The 18,509-nt window shown below is 49.8% G+C and overlaps 1 protein-coding gene across 1 annotated transcript in view; it reads left to right on the top strand.

The window, feature by feature from the left end:
- Positions 1-11,425, top strand: part of RBP2 (retinol binding protein 2) — a 29,802-nt gene extending 18,377 nt beyond the window's left edge. Inside the window, exons 3-4 of the mRNA XM_082461361.1 lie at positions 9,494-9,595; positions 11,165-11,425. Of these exons, the coding sequence (XP_082317487.1) occupies positions 9,494-9,595; positions 11,165-11,215 (153 nt within the window). The 3' untranslated portion in view covers positions 11,216-11,425. The remainder of the gene's footprint in view (positions 1-9,493; positions 9,596-11,164) is intronic.
- The last annotated feature ends 7,084 nt before the right edge of the window (positions 11,426-18,509 follow it).

Below are 18,509 nucleotides of genomic sequence, written 5' to 3'. Positions count from 1 at the left end.
CATAGGTTTTGGGTCGTCGTATCTCCATTGTCATTTGTTTCTAGGTATTTTTTGATTTCCCCTTTGATTTCTTCAGTGATCACTTCGTTATTAAGTAATGTATTGTGTAGCCTCCATGTGTTTGTATTTTTTACAGGTCTTTTCCTGTAATTGATATCTAGTCTCATAGCGTTGTGGTCGGAAAAGATACTTGATACTATTTCAATTTTCTTAAATTTACCAAGGCTTGATTTGTGACCCAAGATATGATCTATCCTGGAGAATGTTCCATGAGCACTTGAGAAAAATGTGTATTCTGTTGTTTTTGGATGGAATGTCCTATAAATATCAATTAAGTCTATCTTGTTTAATGTATCATTTAAAGCTTGTGTTTCCTTATTTATTTTCATTTTGGATGATCTGTCCATTGGTGAGAGTGGGGTGTTAAAGTCCCCTACTATGATTGTGTTGCTGTCGATGTCCCCTTTTATGGCTGTTAGTATTTGCCTTACGTATTGAGGTGCTCCTATGTTGGGTGCATAAATATTTACAATTGTTATACCTTCCTCTTGTATCGATCCCTTGATCATTATATAGTGTCCTTCTTTGTCTCTTGTAATAGTCTTTATTTTAAAGTCTATTTTGTCTGATATGAGAATTGCTACTCCAGCTTTCTTTTGATTTCCATTTGCATGGAATATCTTTTTCCATCCCCTCACTTTCAGTCTATATGTGTCTCTAGGTCTGAAGTGGGTCTCTTGTAGACAGCATATATATGGGTCTTGTTTTTGTATCCATTCAGCCAGCCTGTGTCTTTTGGTGGGAGCATTTAATCCATTTACATTCAAGGTAATTATCGATATGTATGTTCCTATTCCCATTTTCTTAAATGTTTTGGGTTTGTTATTGTAGGTGTTTTCCTTCTCTTGTGTTTCTTGCCTAGAGAAGTTCCTTTAGCATTTGTTGTAAAGCTGGTTTGGTGGTGCTGAACTCTCTCAGCTTTTGCTTGTCTGTAAAGGTTTTAATTTCTCCATCAAATCTGAATGAGATCCTTGCTGGGTAGTGTAATCTTGGTTGCAGGTTTTTCTCCTTCATCACTTTAAGTATATCCTGCCACTCCCTTCTGGCTTGCAGAGTTTCTGCTGAAAGATCAGATGTTAACCTTATGGGGATTCCCTTGCGTGTTATTTGTTTTTTTTCCCTTGCTGCCTTTAATATGTTTTCCTTATATTTAATTTTTGACAGTTTGATTAATATGTGTCTTGGTGTGTTTCTCCTTGGGTTTATCCTGTATGGGACTCTCTGTGCTTCCAGGACTTGATTAACTATTTCCTTTCCCATATTAGGGAAGTTTTCAACTATAATCTCTTCAAATATCTTCTCAGTCCCTTTCTTTTTCTCTTCTTCTTCTGGGACCCCTATAATTCGAATGTTGGCACGTTTAATGTTGTCCCAGAGGTCTCTGAGACTGTCCTCAGTTCTTTTCATTCTTTTTTCTTTATCCTGCTCTGCAGTAGTTATTTCCACCATTTTATCTTCCAGGTCACTTATCCTTTCTTCTGCCTCAGTTATTCTGCTATTGATCCCATCTAGAGTATTTTTAATTTCATTTATTGTGGTTTTCATCATTGCTTGGTTCCTCTTTAGTTCTTCTACGTCCTTGTTAAATGTTTCTTGCATTTTGTCTATTCTATTTCCAAGATTTTGGATCATCCTTACTATCATTATTCTGAATTCTTTTTCAGGTAGACTACCTATTTCCTCTTCATTTGTTAAGTCTGGTATGTTCTGACCCTGCTCCTTCATCTGCTGTGTGTTTTTCTGTCGTCTCATTTTGCTTATCTTACTGTGTTTGGGGTCTCCTTTTCACAGGCTGCAGGTTCGTAGTTCCTGTTGTTTTTGGTATCTGTCCCCAGTGGCTAAGGTTGGTTCAGTGGGTTGTGTAGGCTTCCTGGTGGAGGGAACTAGTGCCTGAGCTCTGGTGGATGAGGTTGGCTCTTGTCTTTCTGGTGGGCACGTCCACGTCTGGTGGTGTATTTTGGGGTGTCTGTGGCCTTATTATGATTTTAGGCAGCCTCTCTGCTAATGGATGGGGCTGTGTTCCTGTCTTGCTAGTTGTTTGGCATAGGGTGTCCAGCACTGTAGCTTGTTGGTCGTTGAGTGAAGCTGGGTCTTGATGTTGAGATGGAGATCTCTGAGAGATTTTTGCCTTTTGGTATTACGTGAAGCTGGGAGGTCTCTTGTGGACCAGTGTCCTGAAGTTGGCTCTCCCACCTCAGAGGCACGGCCCTGATGCCTGGCTGGAGCACCAAGAGCCTTTCGTCCACACGGCTCAGAGTAGAAGGGAGAAAAAATAGAAAGAAAGAAAGAAAGAAAGAAAGAGGCTATAATATAGTGAAGTAAAATAAAGCTATTGTAAAGCAAAGCTATACCGACAAAATCGCACCCAGAAGCATATACATATACACTCACAAATAAAGGAAAAGGGGAAAAATTAATATATCCTGCTCCCAAAGTCCACCTCCTGAATTTGGGATGATTCGTTGTCTATTCAGGTATTCACCAGATGCAGGCACATCAAGTTGTTTGTGGAGTTTTAATCCGCTGCTTCTAAGGTTGCTGGGAGAGATTTCCCCTTATCTTCCCAGTTCGCACAGTTCCTGGGGTTCAGCTTTGGATTTGGACCCGCCTCTGCGTGTAGGTCGCCTGAGGGCGTCTATTCCCCGCACAGACAGGACGGGGTTAAAGGAGCAGCTGCTTCGGGGGCTCTGGCTCACTCAGGCCGCGGGTAGGGAGGTGTACAGAGGAGCCGGGGTGAGCCTGCGGCGGCCGAGGCCGGCGTGACGTTGCACCAGCCCGAGGCGGGCAGTGCGTTCTCCCGGGGAACTTGTCCCCGGATCACGGGACCCTGGCAGTGGCGGGCTGCACAGGCTCCCGGGAGGGGCGATGTGGAGAGTGACTTGTGCTCACACACAGGCTTTTTGGAGGCGGCAGCAGCAGCCCCAGCGTCTCACGCCCGTCTCTGGGGTCCGTGCTGATCGCCGCGGCTCACGCCTTTCTCTGGAGTTCGTTTAGGCGGCACTCTGAATCCCCTCTCCTTGCGCGCCGCGAAACAAAGAGGCAAGAAAAAGTCTCTTGCCTCTTCGGCAGCTGCAGACTTTTTCCCGGACTCCCTACCAGCCAGCTGTGGCGCGCTAGCCCCTTCAGGCTGTGTTCACGCCGCCAGCCCCAGTCCTCTCCCTGCGATCCAACCGAAACCGAAACCCGAGCCTCAGCTCCCAGCCCCGCCCGCCGAGCAGCCAAGCCCCTCGGGCTGGTGAGTGCTGCTCGGCGCCGAGCCTCTGTGCGGGAGTCTCTCTGTTTTTTTCCTCTGTGCCCCTGTTGCTGTGGGGTCTGCGGTGATCGCCGCGGCTCGCGCCCTTCTCTGGAGTTCGTTTAGGCGGCGCTCTGAATCCCCTCTCCTTGCGCGCCGCGAAACAAAGAGGCAAGAAAAAGTCTCTTGCCTCTTCGGCAGCTGCAGACTTTTTCCCGGACTCCCTACCAGCCAGCTGTGGTGCGCTAACCCCTTCAGGCTGTGTTCACGCCGCCAGCCCCAGTCCTCTCCCTGCGATCCAACCGAAACCGAAACCCGAGCCTCAGCTCCCAGCCCCGCCCGCCGAGCAGACAAGCCTCTCGGGCTGGTGAGTGCTGCTCCGCGCCGAGCCTCTGTGCGGGAGTCTCTCCGTTTTTTTTTCTCTGCGCCCCTGTTGCTGTGGGGTCTGCGGTGATCGCCGCGGCTCGCGCCCTTCTCTGGAGTTCGTTTAGGCGGCGCTCTGAATCCCCTCTCCTTGCGCGCCGCGAAACAAAGAGGCAAGAAAAAGTCCCTTGCCTCTTCGGCAGCTGCAGACTTTTTCCCGGTCTCCCTCCCAGCCAGCTGTTGTGCGCTAATCCCTTCAGGCTGTGTTCACGCTGCCAGCCCCAGTCCTCTCCCTGCGATCCAACCGAAACCGAAACCGGAGCCTCAGCTCCCAGCCCCGCCCGCCCCGGCGGGTGAGCAGACAAGCCTCTCGGGCTGGAGAGTGCTGCTCGGCGCCGAGCCTCTGTGCGGGAATCTCTCCGTTTTTCCCTCTGCGCCCCTGTTGCTGTGGGATCCGCGTTGGTAGCTGCGGCTCGCGCCCGTCTCTGAAGTTCGTTTAGGCAGCGCTCTGAATCCCCTCTCCTCGCGCACCAGGAAACAAAGAGGGAAGAAAAAGTCTCTTGCCTCTTCGGCAGCTGCAGACTTTTTCCCGGACTCCCTCCCGGCTAGCTGTGGTGCACTAACCCCTTCAGGCTGTGTTCACGCTGCCACCCCCAGTCCTCTCCCTGCGATCCGACCGAAGCCCGAGCCTCAGCTCCCAGCCCCGCCCGCCCCGGCGGGTGAGCAGAGAAGCCTCTCGGGCTGGTGAGTGCTGCTCGGCGCCGAGCCTCCGTGCGGGAACCTCTCCGCTTTGCCCTCCGCACCCCTGTGGCTGCGCTCTCCTCCGTGGCTCCGAAGCTTCCCCCCTCCGCCACCCGCAGTCTCCGCCCGCGAAGGGGCTTCCTAGTGCGTGGAAATCTTTCCTCCTTCACGGCTCCCTCCCACTAGTGCAGGTGCCGTCCCTATTCTTTTGTCTCTGTTATTTCTTTTTTCTTTTGCCCTACCCAAGTACGGGGGGAGTTTCTTGCCTTTTTGGAGATCGGACGTTTTCTGCCAGCGTTCAGTGGGTGTTCTGTAGGAGCAGTTCCACGTGTAGATGTATTTCTACTGTATCTGTGGGAAGGAAGGTGATCTCCGCGTCTTACTCTTCCGCCATCTTCCCGAGGACCATCCCATATGTTCTTATATGAAATATCTCAATTTTAGATGACCCCAACTGATTTAATTTTTTTTTTAGAAGAATGCAATGCAAATCACACCAAAAAATCAGTAGACTAGATGAAGTCAGGCTTTCTCCAATCCTAGAAACCCAGATAAATCTCTGGCAAGTTTATGGCTTCAGTCTCAGCCTCACCTTAACTCTCAGGACATAATCGAGGAAATCCTCCATGCATCAGAAGGCACACTTCTAGCCGCTTGAAGCTTTTGGATGTAGGGAGGCCCCTAAAATGAGCAGAGAACTCTGAGTGCAGAGTGGGGAGTTATCTCCAAGCCCGAAAACTGGAGTCTGCAGAATAGGCAGGCCCGCATCCAAGGGGCTTTTTGTGAATAAGGCAGAGGTTGGTAGCAGCGGGGAGAAGTAGGGCAGAGGTGGGAAAGGAGGGGCCATTGGCAGGTCCCCTCTCCTCCTGCATCACCTGGTGGTATCACAGCCCAGTGACTGATTGTTGCACTGTCCACATTCACGCTCAGTATGAACATCTTTGGTTTTCCAAATCCAATTACACCTGGGCAGTCCCAACAACAGAAATGGGGGAAAACCCAATCTTAGCCGTATTTAAGGATTCCCGCACCCAAATCTTAGCATCATACAAGAACCCCGGGGACTGCACGGTCCAGTGCAAGCCCATGTGGTTTTCACAGGAGTGGGCAGCTTGAGCCCTCATGGCACCCACTCTCTCTGTGCCAACGCAGACACCAGGACCTCTGCCCTGGCTCCCAAGCTGAGGAGGCTGAGATTCCTGTGCCCAGGTATCCATGCTCTCAAGCACTGCAGAGGGCCACCCTCTCAGAGCACCACAAGGAAGCAGGGCCCTTCCCCTTTCCCCATGAGCCCCACTCCCCCCAGAGCCCCACTCTTCTCTGGTGCTTCCAGGAGTTCCTTCCAAGTCGAAGTCTCAGCTCTTCCCCCAAAGCTCTGGCTGCTCTCCCGGGGTGGGGAGGAAAAGCTGTCATCATTCTTTGGGGATGATTCCAAAGCCAAAAGAGCAGGACACATTTTATTTCTCAATCAAGTTGTCCTGCCACATTGATCATCTCAGCCAATGAGTCAGGGTTGAATGACGTTTGGGCTCCTTGAAAAGAAAAGTGGGAAATGGAAAGCCCTTTGGAAATGCTTCCATCAAACCAGTCTTGGCAGGAGACGTTAAGCTCCCGAGCCCCGGAACAGCCCCTTGTAGGATCCCGCCCCGAGGAGTTGCTGGATCGGCAAGTTTTTTGAACTGTGTGGCTGCGAGGCCAATTCATCAGACACCAGAAATGATAGGAAAATTTGTCTCAGAATTTTTGCATCCCTCTGCTGTTCTAACCTAATCAGTTCCAAATGATTCACTTTCCCCTTGCTTCTCAGTTTTGGGCGTGGGCTATTGAAAAGCAGGCCTGTCCTCTCTGACTCATTTTTTATCACCTGTGATGTTGGAGAACTCACTCTTACTGAAATAAATCATGTCCTTTTGGCCCTTCCTGACCCTTAAGGGTTCCATTTGTTAACACCTAGGCTTCTTCCTCTCCCTTCCACGCTCCGTCCTCTCTGAGTTCCATCCTCTCTCCAGTTTCGGCTCTTAGCCCTGCAGAGAGAGATAATCCCCTTTCTCACTTCTGGTCTCTGCTTTGCCTGCAGCAAAAAGCCAGGGCTAATACACACACACACACACACACACACACACACACACACACACACACACGAGATTGAGAAATACCCAGACAGAATTTGCCCAGCCTCCAGCAAAGGGCTGTTCCCATGAGAATCACAACACAGAGCAGGTGCCCTTGGCACTACCTTCTTCCTGTAACTTGACAGCAACCCTTTAGCTGGAGAGGCACGGCAGGGAGTGGGTGAGCTTATCTCTCTGATTAATTTCTGTTGCCCACCCTTGGTGGCACACCCAAGTGCATAGAAATCTCGCGTCTGTGTGCATGTGTGCACTTGCATGTGCGTGTAGTACTCCTCTACACTTTGTCCTCTCATTCTCCAGGATTCCACTTCTTAACTCCTTGGTCACCTTCACGAGCCCCTCTGAAAGAGGGGAGACAGATATTCATTCAATCAACATGCATTAGGTGTCCTTGATGTGTGACAATATGGGCTGGGGGATTGGAAGACACAGACCTTGCCCAAATAGAAGATGTGAGTCCTTTCTCGTCTACGTGGGAGGGATCTCTGGAATACTCCAGACAATGTCTCACTTCCAGAAGGGGAAAGAGAGCAACCTATGAATTAAGCTTCTCTAAGACATTTGAAACTGTGTGGCTTAAGATGGTCCTAAAGGAGGAGGAGACATGTTTTCTTTAGAAAACATGTAGAATTTTGTTTTTAAATTAATTTAGGGAATATTAATACATATGCATGCTTTAAAAAAAGATGAAACACTAAAAAGTGAAATTTCCTTCCTATCCTGGAGCCCAGCTCCTTAGTTCTCTCCCCGAGGGACAATTACTATTAAGGGTTTTTTTTGCCTCCTTGGCGAGAACGTGTACAAACATATGCATGCATCCCCACTGCTCCTTTCTTTTATGCACATGGCCCTCCTCCTTGCTTTTTTAACTTAAACTATACACTATGGAGACTGCTCTTCTCCGTAAGTGCAGAACTGCCTTCTCCCTTCAAAGGCTACAGAGCGGGGAGGAACCACACCCGTATTTAACCAGCCACCCACTGATGCAATTTATGAGGCTTGCAGGCCTTTGCTGTAACAAACAACGCTGCGATGGGCTGAAGAGTAAAATAAGGAGGAATAAAATTGTACATAAAATATATAATATGGTCAAGGTCAAATATTGCTTTAGAAACAGGTAGACTTAACAATCTGTAGAAAACAGATATCTACCAAAAAACAGACCTGAAGTGAATTTTAAAAAAACCAAAGAGCACAGGTTCGTTTATCACCAACTGGGTTTGCAAGATAGGGAGGAAAATAAACGCCTGGTCCTTAGCATAATATTGTTCATAGAGGCGTAATATGGTTTGCACATACTTGGAAGAAAACCAACTCACATCAGGATCATCCCCGAGGAAGGGCAGCACCAACACACCACCACTGCCCGGATGGGAATGATACCATCAACCTCACGTGCAAGCTTAATGTGGGCACAGAGGTGGGTGGCCTTGAAGGACCACTTAGGGATAGTACACATCGTCCCTTGGCAGGTACTAAGACAGGTAAAGTGGGGAGAACAGGAGGAGGAGGAGCTGGGGCAGGGTGTGAAATTTGTAAATCTGTAAATTTAATAAGAGGGGTTAGAACCTCTTGTGGTTCAACCTCTTGTGGCGTCTCCTACCTGCTGGTCAACTCAGCCTGGTTGTCCAGCACAAGCTCTGCATCTCTGCTGCCTTCCCTGTGCTAATTGATCAGCACTGCTGCCTGGAGGAAACCCAGGACCAGGAGAAGGTCCACCTCCCGGTTCTGGATGACAAGGCTGGCTTTGGAGCCATATGTGCAGCCCCCTGCTAACTAGGTAGCTTCCCTGCCTTTATTATTGCCCTACAGTGGGCAGTCCTCACAATGTGTTTCCTGTGGGGAAAATTCTCAGAAGTAAAATCTCTAGGTCAAAGAGTATGCACAATGTTATATATATATTTTTTTAATTTATTTTTTATTTATTTATGGCTGTGTTGGGTCTTCGTTTCTGTGTGAGGGCTTTCTCTAGTTGTGGCAAATGAGGGCCACTCCTCATCGCGGTGCGCGGGCCTCTCATTGTCGTGGCCTCTCTTGCTGTGGAGCACAGGCTCCAGACGCGCAGGCTCAGCAGTTGTGGCTCACGGGCCCAGTTGCTCCGCGGCATGTGGGATCCTCCCAGACCAGGGCTCGAACCCGTGTCCCCTGCATTGGCAGGCAGACTCTCAGCCACTGCGCCACCAGGGAAGCCCCCACAATGTCATATTTTGAAAGGTAATGTAAAATTGCCCTGCTAAAAGATTCATACCGATTTATATAAGCACCAGCCCTGTATGAGGGCCCATGCTTCTCTGTACCCCCTCCAACCCAGTGTGTTATTAGACTCTTTGATCTTTGACCACAGGATGAATTGTATCTGAAAAACAGATTTAATTTGCATTTCTCTTGTTATAAGTGAGGTTGAATATATTTTCTTATGTTTAAAAGCCATCTGCTAGGGTATTTTGTTTTGTTTTGTTTTTCCTTGTAAGCTGTTGGTTTGGTGTCCTGTGTTGAATTTCCTATTAGGTTAATGATCTTTTCCTTATTGATTTACAGGTGTCCTTTGTATGTAAGGAAATCAGGTCTTTGTCTGATAAGTGTTACAATTATTTTTCCCAGTTTGTTATTCATCTGTTGACTTTGAGGTATCTTTCCCTTCCAGAAATTTTACATTGTGACATAGTTAAATTCATCATCTTTTCCCCCACCGATTTGGAATGCTGTCTTTACCATATGGTAAAATGGAAGAGTAGAAGTCTTTCAAAGAGAACAGAACCAGCCAAGATCAGTCAGTCTGGCTGGAATGAAGGGCGTATGTGGAAAGGAGGCTGGTGGGATGCTGGCGTGGTTGTGGTTGAGAGCTCTGCTCTGGGGACGGAGCAGGAGCCCAGGAGTGGCTGCAGGAACTGCAGCTGCAGGTTTACATGTGTTCAGTCCCCATCAAGACCATACATTTGATTTGCCTGGAAACCTCTCATTACAGACTCTGATCGTCTGGGAAGGTGATGCCCTCGTGTGCGTGCAGAAGGGGGAAAAGGAGAACCGAGGCTGGAAGCAGTGGGTCGAGGGGGACAAGCTGCACCTGGTAAGTCCCCAGCTCCCCTCCACTCTGCTTATGCCAACTGCCGATTCACCCGGCCAGGCACTTTTGACAAGAAAAGTGGCCCTGCCCTCCTCCCCTAAGCTCCAGCCAAATGCGTGTGGTCAAATGCGTGAGCCATTCCCATCTGGCTCAGGGGACTCCAGGAGGAAATCTATATGGCTGTTTCTGTGAACGGCTGCAATTAAAAGGAACGTTCAAGATGCTGAGTTAGAAGCCGAGATCCAAGGAGAAATGCAGGGAACCTGTCAAAGACCAGCTGGGGAGAAATGCGAGGCACAGAATTAAGATGCCCTGGAGGAGGGTGAGACCAGGCCTCCTCAGTGATGTGAGCGTAGGAAGGAGAGGGGTTGCCGTGGGCGTGGGATGCAGTGGGAGTGGGTTGCACTGGGAGCATCTGGGCCTGGGAACTGCCTGTAGACCCCAGGCACTGGCCTCACATCCTAAAGTGTGTCCACCTGATCCCAAAATATTTTAGTTTAATTTGACACCAGAACACAGCAGTTGGAATAAATTATTTCTGATTTCCTTGTATAAATTATATCCGTCTAGATAGCTTAATTTTTCACTCTTCAGTCTTTAAGACAAGTGATTTGTCCAACATTCAAATAGTGAAAAATCTTTCACTCCTTCATGCCTTCAGTCACTCGTTTGTTAAATGAATGGCTCATTCAATGGATGGCTCTTTATTCATTCACCTGTGGAGTCAAGCAGGTACCTGGCTCTGCTGTCACTATTCATGTCACAGGGTGCCCTTCAGAGCCAGCCTTGCCTCACCTGACATCTTTATTTCGGAGACAATGTCAACTGGTGATAAATGGGAGGCAGTCACTGTTTTCCATCGACAGTTTTCCCTACCTGCTCCGGTTTGGAAGGTGGAGTTTTTTAAATTGTAATACAAACCCCAACTGTCCCTGTGGCTAAGCCAATGGATTCATCATCAACTGCAATGATTTTTGTGGTTGTTCCCACACTCGTGTTTTTCCTCTCCTCCCTCAAAGGGTCATGAGGCGCAGATAAGGCCTGGGGGCTCCCTCTGCCCAGATGAAAGGCAGCATCTTGTCTGCCCAGGCAGGCCTGGGGGAGCCCTTCTGCCGCCCATGCCCCGTCATTGCCTGTGCTGCCACCACCCAGCGTGCTAATCACCAGAGGCCAGAAAATCCACAGGGTGTGGGGATAGCTCACCAGGCCCTTGCCTTCCAAATGCTCCCCACTAGATCCTTCCCTTCTTTGTGGCTTTGCTGCCTTTTATAAATTAAGCGATGTTGCTTTAATCACGAGAGTAGGAGGAATCCTGCCCAAGAGGATAATTCCTTTGCATTTTTCATTTTTATAATTGCTCAAGCTCAATTCAAGTGTCAAAATCAAATCACTGCTACCTGCAGGGCACGCCAGCTGATTGGGTCTCTGAGATGCTCTTTGCCCAGAATGACTAAGTGTCCTCTTTATTCCAGCTCCACCCCCCAACCCCAACTCACAGACACCCAGAGGGCTGGGGGTGGGCGGAAGGAAGGCCTGGCTTGTTAGTCACTCACCTGCTTTCTGATGTTGCAGGAGCTGACGTGCGGCGACCAGGTGTGCCATCAAGTGTTCAAGAAGAAGTGATGGCTGTGAGAAGGGCCTACCAAGCATGCGCTCCACGCTCCCCGTGAAGAGCTCTCTGCTGGCTTTGGGGAGCAGCCGCAGGACCCTCCTACTCCTGATAGAGCCCATGGGGAGGCATCTGGATGGGTTTTAAACAGAATGAGTATGTAACAGTGACAGACATAGCCATCCTTCCTTGAAAGCTGGCATTAAACGAGAAAACAAAAATCACTCCCATACTTTGAAACCCTTTAATCTATTCCCCTTTATTTCTAGAACTGTTAGTTTTATCCGCAAGCAGAAGAGGTGATTGCCTGCGTAGTGGTTTTCTGTGCAGCTTTTGTTGTTTATTTTTTAGTTTAGTTTAGCTTCGCTTCTTTGTCATTAGTTTGGGTGTGGGGTGGTTTTACCTGGAAACATTCTCTGGCCAGCCCAACATATCCCCTACTAATTCTTGGACATTGCCTATTTGAGATTCTTTCCTATGGATAGCACATTTATTTCTCCAAGATCCTATTTTAGGAAGCATATGCTTTCCAGTTTGTACTTTCCCTTAAGCAGCCTAAGTGGCTCTACCTCTAAAGGCCTCTGCAGGTCTGCAGTATCATCTGCTCTTGGTCCAGGCCAGTCCTTTGCCCTTCAGCCCTGGGCAGACTTTCACCCCTGCAGAGGGGTCACCAAGCTCTGCCACGTAGCCTGAGTTCAAGCCCTGCGCTCCACTTCTTAGCTGGGTGACCATAGGTACATCATTTGGCCTCTCTACCCTTGTTTATCTCTTCTATAAAATGGAGAAGACAAAAATAGCATCTCCTCCACTGGGATGGGTCGCTCTGAGGATTAAGTGAGTTAACACACACAGAGTGCTTGGAACAGGACCTGGTACATGGTAAGGGCTCAGTCCCTGCTAGCTCTGGTCATTATGTGGATCTACCCCCTCCACCACCTTAGGGGTCCAGATGAGTGGATGCTCAGTAACAGTAGGTCAACACCTCAGAGGCTTCCTGCTGCTTCCAGAACATGAGGTTCGTTACTCCGAGGCAGCACTGTATCTTCCTGCTGGATACGCAAATGGAATAGTGCACCTGGAACAGGAGAGTAGTTAATCGGGATGCATTTATGGTGGATTGTTCATGGGATCCTGAGAAGGCACTGCAGGTCAGAGCCATCTCCGTATCCTTCTGTAGCAGAGCCTCGAATCCCACCATTAGACAAGCACTGCCTTTGAAAGGTGGGTTCATGCCAGGAGGGGTAGCAGGCGGTATTAGCACCCTCTGGTATGATTTGAATGATCACTGATCCTGAACATCCTAACAGGAGAGACAGGCTGTCAGCTGCCCACGTGACCCAGGGCCAGCCTTGGCTCAAGCGCTTGTGACAGGCGGCCGTGATGTGGGCGTCCTGGCAGGCCGTGTTCCCTAGCAACCATGCCATGTCCCGGAAAGTGCCTGGTGGGGCCTCGTGCTGGCTGAGGACCTAGGGGAGGTGGTGGCGGTCCTCTCTTGGGTGCCGGGGAGGGGAAGCCTCCTGAGGAGGTGCAGGCCTGTCTCCTGGGGCAGACCAGGGACCAAGTGGAGGGACTGGTGAAGTGGGCCCCTTGTCCCCAGCTTCCCCATCTAGGAGCCCCATGTCCCCAGATGACCCCACCCCAAGTCTTGCCCTTGCTCACCACAGCCTCAAATGACCCTCTCCTTTGTCGCTCAAGAAAACTCTGTTGAACGAGATCATTGAGGACTAGCTAAAAAGTGTTCTGCACATGTAAGGGGTTATATTTATTAGTAATATTTGATCCTAGTTTTTGCAAAGTATATTCTAGGGAATGTTAGCCACTCAAGATTCTGCGAAACGGTTCATGGTCAAATGAACTTCGGAAATGCTGAGAACTATATCGCCTTCTTAGAAATGTACAGTGAGAATGAGTGTCTTTAAAGCCCTGAAAACTCCTGTAGCAAAGAAGCCCGGCCTTAAACCCCAGGACCCCCTCCACCCTGCAGCGTTTCCTGTCCACAGGGTGTTTTGGAAACACTGTACATCTGCATTCAATGAGAGAAAACAAACAATATCATTTAAAACTCCCCTTTCCCAACTGGGATTTTCTCAGTGTATTTTTTTTCCACAAATGAAGAGTAACTGAATTCCTTTACATATGGTATGAAAGACCGGTTGTGGCAGTATTCATTCTACTGATCCTTCTTTTTCAACTAAGATGCATCTGAACTCATCAGAAGTAGTCAGGATGGAGGCACCCATTTTAAAGCAAGGGCAGGTCTTGGGGGCCAGGGCTGGCCTCCCAGTCCTGCACTCACAGCGGATAAGGTAGGGCAAGTCCCCTGCCTCCTATTTCTGTTCCCTCAGCCTATTTCAAAACCAAATCATGACACAAATGCCTCACCCTGATACTGACAAGGCTGTCTGGGGACAGAGTGGAAGGGGTCACCTTGGTGGGAAAGGCTCCCAGACCTTCAGGACCCCAGCCTCCAAGGGGTGTCAGGAGAGAGACTGGGGTTAACATAAATCAGGGGGCCTGATCTTGAAAGTTAAAAAGAACCTGTCACATGAAAATCCCAGTGCACAAATGGGCAGTGCTGCTGAGTGGTTTAAGCACGGACTTCTCTGTCGGCCCTTGGATCAAATCCTGCCCCACCTCTCTTCAGCTGTGTGACAGTCTGGCAGTTACTTCCCCCCTCTGAGCCTCTGTTTGTCCATCTGCAAAATGGGAATAAGGACCGTGATTCATAAGGGGTAGTCAGGATTGAATAAGATCTTAGCACAGTAACTGAACCAACCATCAGTCACCCTTATTACCCTCAGTGCTCCGTATCCGCAGGTTCTGAATTTACATCCCCGCTTGGTTGAATCTGTGGGTTCAGAACCTGCAAATGCAGAGGGTCAACTGTATTATGCCATTTTATATAAGGGATTTAAGCATCCACGGACTTCAGTATCCATGGGTAGCCTGGAACTAATCCCCTCGGATACCGAGGGACGACCACATGTGTGTGTATATTACGTATACACATACACACACATATATATATACACATTCTCCACCCCAATCCCACATATCTATACATACATAATGACATAGTGATTCCCTTCATTAAAACTCTTTGCTTTCTAAAAGCTTCAGCACTGAGATCCTTACTCCAATCCTCAGATGGGAAGATCACTAGGAGGACTTACTAGGAATACAGATTCCTGCTCCCCGCACCCCTTTCAAGATTCTGGCTCTGAGGTCATGGGCAGGGTCCAGGCATGTGTGTTGTTACAAGCTCCCTAGGTGAGCGCCCTCAGGTGCTTGGCAAGCACACTGACAAACCCTACCTTGTTCAGGTAAAGCATGATTCACTTTAAACGTGTACTCACCCATGTGTCACCCACGAACACTCTCAAGCAAAAGCCGGGTCTATCTCTGCAGGTGGCCAAAGGTCACGTGACCCACCCACACATTTTTCCTGCCACGTGGCACCGGGGCCGCTGCCTGTGTGGCTGAGCCCTGTAACAGAAGTGACGTCACCCTTTCTGGAGCTGCTTCGTGACGGCGGACGCATTTGGGCCCTGGAGGATGGCGGTGGGTGATGGAGACAGGGCACAGCGGAGAAGGAAGTGACGTGAACAAAGTCAGGGGACAGAAAAGGCGAAGAGGGCTGAGGTGGGGGAGTGGAGCACCTGCTGTGAGGGTAGGTGAGGAGGCCAGGTGGGGAATGTCATTAGTCAGCCGAGGGAGGCTGTGAAGGCCTTGCTGGGCCTCAGTGGAAGGATCATGGCGGCCAGTGCAGGCTTCTGAGCAGCAAGTGATGCGATCCGATTCATGGACCAGGAGTAATGCTCGGCCACTGTCGGCAGGACGGATGGAGGCGGGCAGAGGGACTCAGGATTACCTGCTCAGAGGCTGTTACAGTGTCATTCCCAGGAGAGGCGGCGAGGGACCCACCTCAGGGCCAGGGAGTGGTTGCAGGGAGTGGGGGAGGAAGGTGAGAGGTGCTGGGAGGGGCCCCTGCACTAGGTGATGGCTGCACAAAGCCCCCAGAGGAGGTGAGGCAACAGGATGGTGTGAATTTGGGGAAGAGGGAGAAGGAGGAGCCTCAATGCGGCTTAGCAGTCGAGGGGAGAGGGGGCCAGAGAGAAGGTCATGGGTTTGGGTTGGGCCTGCTGCACATGAGGTGACACAGCAGTGATGGCAAAGCCCACATGCCTCTCCCATTGCCCACTGCCACCCTCCGATGGCCAAGTGTCACCCTCTTCATCTTACCTTCCTGCTGGGGCGGGAGGCTGGGCTGGGGCTGGGGCTGAGGGAGTGGCCAGCTGCCACAGACACTCTTGAGGCCAGGAAGTGATGATGACACCAGGGGGAGGGGAGGGAGGAGGAGAGGGGAGGAGGGGAAGGAAGGGGAGGGGAGGGGAGGGGGTAGGAGGGGAGGAGAGGGGAGAGGAGAGAGCAAGAAAGAGAAGGAGAGGAGGAGAAAATGCAGAATAGGAGGAAAGTATGAGTGAGGGAAGAGGATGAGAGAGGAGGGGAAGGGAGGGAAGAGGGGAGGAGAGAGGAGGAGGAGGGATGCCTTGACTAACCAAGTACACAGACCACAGCCAGAGTGGCAGTGACTGAGACACACCCCAGGGGCTTTCTCTAGTTTTGTTCCCCCCACAGACACTCCCAAAGCACAGGAAGGTTTCTTTAAATACAACTAAGCAAGTCAACACAGAGCAGGTGTACTTACAGGCGCTCACTAGGCTTGGCCTGGGTCCTTAATCGGTGTTCAAAGAGAGGATACTGGGCCTTTTGTTAGGCACCTCATCAGTACTGCGGCACTTTCTAGGACTAGGATACAGGAGCCCATTTCACAGAGGAGGAAACTGAGGCTCTGACTGAGTCCAGCGCTCTCCCAGGACTCCACAGCTGGTAAGGCACAGAGGCAGGATTTGAACCCAGGTGGGTCTGTCTCCAGAGTTGGAGACCCACCACCAAGGAGGCAGCCGCTGGCAGGGACAAGGTGACCCTCTCCATTCCTGGACGTCCAGTTCCACCCCTGCAGGTTCCGGGCCCCCGGCATGTTCAGGAGACCACGAATGCCATTTTTTCCCAATCATTTGAAATCAGGTTTTATTTTTCTTAAATCAACATTCACTTTGTCTCCTTCAAGACTAATTCTGCGGCTGACAGGACATCATTGGAAATGACTTGTTTGCATTCTCCCGGCTGGGGGCTTGGGTCCTGCCGCTGTGCAGAGCCTGACAGAACTGACGGACAGAGCAGGCTTCCTGGAACTGATTATTCCACTTGCATTGGCATTTTTCACTCGTGATTTGTGATTGATTAGAAGGTCAGGAGTTGGGGATATTTAATTTTGGCTCACTGATTATACTGGTTATGTAGATGGATCCAATTAGAAGCTGGGGCTTAAGAAAATGAAATAGAATTTTCAGAACTTTCAAGATTTGGTCATAGATTTTCTGGGACTGGCCCTTACTTTAGTTGTTCCTCATGCTTCTGATTGCTAAGGTTATGGAAAATGAAGGAGCGCCAAGGGGAAGGCCTGGAAGATGTGGTCAAATTCCACCTTTTTAGAATATTATAATAGAAAACGCACTTGGCCAATAAGAGATTAGCGAACTCCTGCCATGGTCAGAGGCTGGAGACACGGATGTGTCAGTCTGCTCCTGTCAGGGAAATAGCCATGCTTAGGCATTTCTCATGGAGGGAATTCAGTTCAGGGGATTGCTTGCACAGAAGATGGGAAAGCTTGGAAGCCTACTAGGAGGTGTGAAACAGCTGGGAGCTTGGCAACAGCAGGAAGCTGAGGGACAGATGGATCAGGAGGAAAATGGTTATCAGAAGCCAGAAGCCAGAAGCCAGCTGCCAGGAGGGGCTGGACCATAGCAGGAGGGGCTATCAGAGGAGACCAAAAAACATCACTAAAACAGAAGAGGGAGGAAAAGACAGAGAAACACCCTGGCTTCTCCTTTCTTTCCACTTTTCAATCTCCAATCAGTGCTCCCACGAGTAGAAACTAGCCCAAAGCCTGTTGCCAGGAAGCCTAGGAAACGTAGGCAGCGGCACAGGGAAAGGAGGGAAAGGCACCTGAGAGCAAATGGACACCGAGGGGCGCTCAGGGGAGTGGCCCCCAGGCCCTGCCCTCCAAGAACTCCCAGTCTGACTCAGGCCAGGGAAGAGGGGAGGGGTCATCATTAACTGACCCTTCCTTGTGCCACGCAGTGTGCCAGGTTCTTTCCATATGTACTGTAGCTCTCTTAATCCTCAACACAACCTTGCACGGCAGTACCATCCCCACTTTACACAAGAGGAAACTGAGGCTTGGCAGGGTTGGGAGGGTGACAGTAAAGACACGGGAGGGCGGGGGTTTGGATGCAGCCTCACAGAGCCCAGGCTCCTGTTGGCATTCCCAGTACCTGTGGCTGCCTTTCTCCTGACATCCATCAGCCTTTGGGCTAATGTGACCTTTTCCAAATGCAGACAGACATTAATCCCAATCTTAAAGGACAATGAAGTTAATCAAAGGGAGCACTTACTGAATTGAAACAAAACAGACTATTTTACTCGCCTTACTTTTAACTCCTATTAAGTACTTAAAAGCTCAATGGAAATGTTTTCTTTTATTAAAGTTCACTGTTTTAAGCTTTAAAAGAGATGGAAACCTCTCTAAAACTTCCCTAGAGCCCAGATCTTTGGCTCGCCACAATCCCACAGGCTAGCCCACAGCTGTAGCCGGCGTGCTTACATGTGTCTGGGCAAGTGTGAGATGTGAGTGAGTCTGAACACCGGCTTTGTGGCACTTTTCATACTTGTAATTGTTCAGTGATGTGTAATTCTTGTTCATTGTCATTCCCATCCTCCTGGATCACAAACTCCCGCAAGGGCAGGGGCGGTTCTGGTTCGCATACCGCTCTCTACAGCCTCTGGTGCCTGCTGCTGCCTCTGTCCTTTGCCTGTCTGCATCGCAGATGTGGTCAGCCAGGAAGTATTTATCAGACACCTTGGTGCCAGGGCCTGTGACAGATGCGGACATTTTTCTTCATCAACCTATTCATTCCAGGAGCATTATCGATCATCTACTCTGAACCAGGCCCAGTGGCCAGGCACTGACGGGAGAGAGGGAAGCAAAGTAGCCACGTTCCCTCCTACCAAATTTTGTTTCTAAACCTCACAGGCTTGCAAGGCAGGCATCATTATCCTCTTTTTATAAATGAGGCTCAAACAGGAAGAGAAGGCTTCCAAAAGCACGCTCCTGATTTGGAAGTGACCGGGCCGGGCATCTCACCTCTCCTCCCTGCCCGACACTGCCCCTCCTCCTTGCTGGGC

This window comes from Balaenoptera physalus, assembly GCF_965194825.1.
Source record: "Balaenoptera physalus genome assembly, chromosome: 4".
Classification (NCBI taxonomy): Eukaryota; Metazoa; Chordata; class Mammalia; order Artiodactyla; family Balaenopteridae; genus Balaenoptera; species Balaenoptera physalus.
Note: the sequence above shows the minus strand (reverse complement) of the source record. Positions and strands in the feature narration are given on the sequence as shown.